Source organism: Columba livia, unplaced genomic scaffold (genome assembly GCF_036013475.1).
Source record: "Columba livia isolate bColLiv1 breed racing homer unplaced genomic scaffold, bColLiv1.pat.W.v2 Scaffold_135, whole genome shotgun sequence".
NCBI lineage: Eukaryota > Metazoa > Chordata > Aves > Columbiformes > Columbidae > Columba > Columba livia.
The window spans coordinates 378,607-383,141 of NW_027043031.1; the positions used below are offsets into that span (position 1 = coordinate 378,607).

General features: G+C 54.9%; 1 protein-coding gene across 1 annotated transcript; it reads left to right on the forward strand.

Annotated features, from left to right (window-relative positions):
• The first annotated feature begins 1,358 nt into the window (after nucleotides 1-1,358).
• Nucleotides 1,359-3,952, forward strand: LOC135577731 (olfactory receptor 14J1-like). The gene is made up of 2 exons (XM_065047852.1): nucleotides 1,359-2,033; nucleotides 3,737-3,952. The coding sequence occupies exons 1-2, from the start codon at nucleotides 1,359-1,361 to the stop codon at nucleotides 3,950-3,952; spliced, it is 891 nt and encodes a 296-aa protein (XP_064903924.1).
• Nucleotides 3,953-4,535: the final 583 nt, after the last annotated feature.

Consider the following 4,535-nt stretch of genomic DNA (forward strand, 5'->3'; position numbering starts at 1 on the left):
GAGAAAAGTCCTGTGACCCCCTGCAGTGCAGATCCCTCCTGTGAGCAGCCCCCTGGGCTCCTGTCCCACCCAGCAAAGCCTCTGCCCTCAGGGCCGGGGGCTCCAAGGCATGAAGCAGCTCCTGTGCAGCCACAGCTCCAGTTCCTCTGCAGAGCACAGGGGCTGAGAGCAGCTGCCCGGCAGTGTTGGTGTCTGGGAGGTGCTGCACAGCTGGGGAAGGGTGACGCTGTCTGAGTGCCCGGCTGCCTCTGCCCTGGCCTCTCTCACACCCACCCTCACCGCATTCTCCTTCTTGCTGCCCTGCTCTGGGTCACTGCTGTTGGGATCTTGTTCTTGCTGTCAGGCTCTCTGGGGATGGCAGTTTCAGCTGCAGAGCCACAGCCTGATCTTGTGGGTCCTTTCCTGCAGGTGTGTCCATGGGCACACGTGTCCCAGCTTTGCTCTGACCTGTGGGGTGTGGGCAATGCAGTCTGTGGGGCTGGGGAATGAGCCATGTGTGTCCTGGACTAAATGTTGGGTGCTGAGACCTTAGGAAAGGATGAGACCTGTCATGGTCTGAGGTGGATCCCTCTGTTCTCAGCAGTGCCTGGTGGCTTTTCAGGGTAACATGGGAGGGTGATCAGGCTCCATCTCAGAAAGGTGCCAGCCCAGGGCAGCTGGAGCAAGACAGAGGGACAGAGCAGCTGCCCTCACTCTGCACTGACCCACAGGCACCCTCTGGTCTCACAGGACTCGCTCTGTTCTCCCTGAGTGCAGCAGAAATGCTGAGGGTTTCTGACACCCAACAACACTCCCTAGGGTGGGAGGGCAGAAGGAGCTGTAGAAACACCAAACCTCTCAAACTCAGTTTCTCAGGCCTGGGGGTACAGATGCTGACAGTCCCTTCTGCACCAGGAGCGGTTCCAGCTGACAAAGCTGAACCCCAGGACTGGCCCCTCCCCACCCGATCACACAGGGTCAGGCTGAGTCCTCAGGAGCCCCTGGGCAGAGACCCTGCTCTTCATTGCACACTCATCAAGCACCGACGAGGGCTCAGCCAGGACGTTCTCCTGGAAAAAGAAAAGTGTCTCTTTGTGTGACAGGGTGGGAGGGTCTGTGGGAAATGGGTTTGATTATTCCCAGAGAAGTCTCATCTAAACCTTCACTATCTTTTCCTCCTATGACAGGTTTCCCATGACCATCAGCAGCAAATGTCCAACAGCAGCTCCATCACCCAGTTCCTCCTCCTGCCGTTCACAGACACACGGGAGCTGCAGCTCTTGCACTTCTGGCTCTTCCTGGGCATCTACCTGGCTGCCCTCCTGGGCAACGGCCTCATCATCACCACCATAGCATGGGACCAGCACCTCCACACCCCCATGTACTTCTTCCTGCTCAACCTCGCCCTCCTCGACCTGGGCGCCATCTCCACCAGTCTCCCCAAATCCATGGTGAATTCCCTCTGGGACACCATGACCATTTCATACATGGGATGTGCTGCACAGCTCTTTTCATTTGTCTTCTTGGTAGTGGCAGAGTATTCAATGCTCACGGTCATGTCGTACGACCGCTACGTTGCCATCTGCAAACCCCTGCACTACAGGACCCTCCTGGGCAGCAGAGCTTGTGTCCACATGGCAGCAGCTGCCTGGGCCACTGGGTTTCTCAGTGCTCTGCTGCACACGACCAATACATTTTCACTGCCCCTGTGCAAGGGCAATGCCCTGGGCCAGTTCTTCTGTGAAATCCCCCAGATCCTCAAGCTCTCCTGCTCACACTCCTACTTCAGGGAAGCTGGGCTTCTTGTGGTTAGTATATTAGTAGTATTTGGCTGTTTTGTGTTCATTGTGGTGTCCTATGTGCAGATCTTCAGGGCGGTGCTGAGGATCCCCTCTGAGCAGGGACGGCACAAAGCCTTTTCCACCTGCCTCCCTCACCTGGCTGTGGTCTCCCTGTTTGTCAGCACTGGTGTGTTTGCTGACCTGAAGCCCCCCTCTATGTCCTCCCCATCCCTGGACCTGGTGGTGTCTGTTCTGTACTCGGTGGTGCCTCCAGCAGTGAACCCCCTCATCTACAGCATGAGGAACAGGGAACTCAAGGAGTCTATAAGGAAAGTGATGACTGTTCGCTTTTCAAAAGCAGTAATAAAGTGACCTCCTGCTTCTGCATGTCACTTGTAATATAACGCATTACTATTTCAACCTGAGTTCTGTAGCTTTTGTGGTTTTGTTTGTTTGTTTGTTTGTTTTTCTCTTTAGTGTTTGTTTTTCTTGCTTATATTAATGCTATTCACAAGCAAAATTATTTGTCTTCCTATGGCTGTGTCCATATCTACCTGTCTGGTGTGTCCCATAGTCTTTGTGTAAATAAGGAGCTGTAATCTTTGTGTGTATAAATGAAATAAAGGACCCCGCACTGACTTGTTTGCCCAGAATCCTCTCTCTGGGATCTCTGGGGCTGCAGGAGCCATGTCTGTGTGCTGAGGGGGACTGAGCAGGAGCCACCCTGAGCTGGGTCTTCCTCCCACCCTGACCAACGTGAATCTGCGGACTCACCCCATGGCCCTGGGCACCACAGCCCACTTGCTCTGCAGAGCAGCACCGCCAGGTTGGGGCTGTATGGAGCATGGGAAGGGGGGCAGGAACAGCTGGCCAGGTCAGCATAGCTCAGCTCTCTTGGGAAAGGGCTCTGTGGGGAGACGGGATGTTCCAGGAGAAGAGTGGGGCACTGTATGTGTGCAGGAAAGACATGGAACGAGAAACCCTTTGCTGCAGGTGGCAGCTTGGGGCAGGTGGCCCTGGCACTGTGGCAGCAGGACCTTCCTGAGGATCCCCTAGGCCAAATGTCTCATGCTGTCCTGGGGAGCCAGTCTGGACCTGGGTCTGGAGCTGCCTGTGCTGGAGACCCACTCAGCATGCTGGCTGGATGAACATTCTCACTGTCCTTCATTCTCACTGGTCCCCACTGCTGTGGGACCAGTTCCAGTTCCAGTGTGGCTGCTCTGCGGGCTCGGCTGGGGAGAGGGCAGGGGGGTGGCACAATTCAGGAGGGGGTGGGAGGGCTGAACTGGCAAATGCCCCAGAGAAGAAAATACCAGTGAACGGCTGAAGTGTGTGAGTGTGCAGGGCTGGCACACAGCAGTGCCCTCTCCCAGCCAGGCCTCCTGGGAGAGCCCTGAAGCACCAGCAGAGCAGGGGCTGGTGTGTGCCCGTGTTCATGGGACAACCTGGGGAAACTGGCCCAGCACAGTCACCACAGACCAGCCCCTCATAACCACCTTTTCCTGCACTGGCCCTTCACCCCAGCTGAGAGAGGCTGTTCATCCCTCAACACAAGAACACTGAATGAGTAAGTCAGAAGCCAATGTTTCCACTGTATGGATGAGATATGAGCATGCATATCATGTATATAAGATGAACCCGACTCAGTACAGACACCATCAGCTATTCTTGCATGTTCCATGAAGGCCTGAATACAGCACTTGGATGTGCTGCCTTGAACTGAGGTCCCCATGTCCATTCCTCATGACGTGGGACATGAGGATGGCCATGCCTAAGGATCTGGACATGCTGGATCATGGGGCTGAGGCCTATTGGCTGAGGCTTAACAAGGCCAAGTGCTGGGTCCTACACTTGGGTCACAACAACCCCAGGCAGCGCTAGAGTCTCAGGGAGGAGTGGCTGTAAAGCTGCCTGGTGGAAAGGGATGTGCGGGTGTCGAGCAATAGCTGGCTGAATATGAGCCAGAATGTTTCCAGGTGGCCAAAAAGGCCACCAGCATCCTGGCTTGTATCAAGAATAGTGTGGCCGGCATGACTAGAGAAGTGATTGTGCCACTGCTCTCGGCACTGGTGAGGCCGCACCTTCAATCCTGTGTTGAGTTTGGGGCCCCTCATCTCAAGAAGGACATTGAGGTACTAGAGAGAGTGAAGAGGAGGCGACAAAGCTGCTCAGTGTCTGGAGCACAAGTGTGATGAGGAGCGGTTGAGGGAGCTGGGGCTGTTCAAGCCTGGAGAACAGGAGGCTGAGGGGAGACCTTCTCACTGTCCACAGCTGCCTGACAGGAGGTTGCAATATGGCGGGTCTTGGTCTCTTCTCCCAAGTAGCAAGTGATAGGACAGGAGGAATTGGCCACAATTTGCACCAGGGGAGGTTTAGCTTGGTTATAAGGAAAAAAGTATTTCCCGGAAAGGGTTGTCAGGCATTGGAACAGGCTGCCCAGGGCAGTGGGGGAGTCACCACCCCTGGAGGGGTTTAAAGGTGTTTAGACGAGGTTCTCAGGGACATGGTTTGATGCGAGAGCTGGGCTGTGGTTGGACTCAATGATCCCAAGGCTCTCTTCCTATGAGAGTATTCTATGATTCTATGATTCTGCCTCAGCTGAGAGTCCACAAAGCCAACTCAGTTATGGACACCTGGCACAACCCTGACATTTCTGTGTGTGACTCTGGGAACAAACCCCACTGACCCAGTGAGATTCGCCTCAGTTGCCCTGTGATTCTGGATTGTGTTTTCAAAATGACAGTGCAATCGAGGAGGTCCTGGCATCCGTCAAAC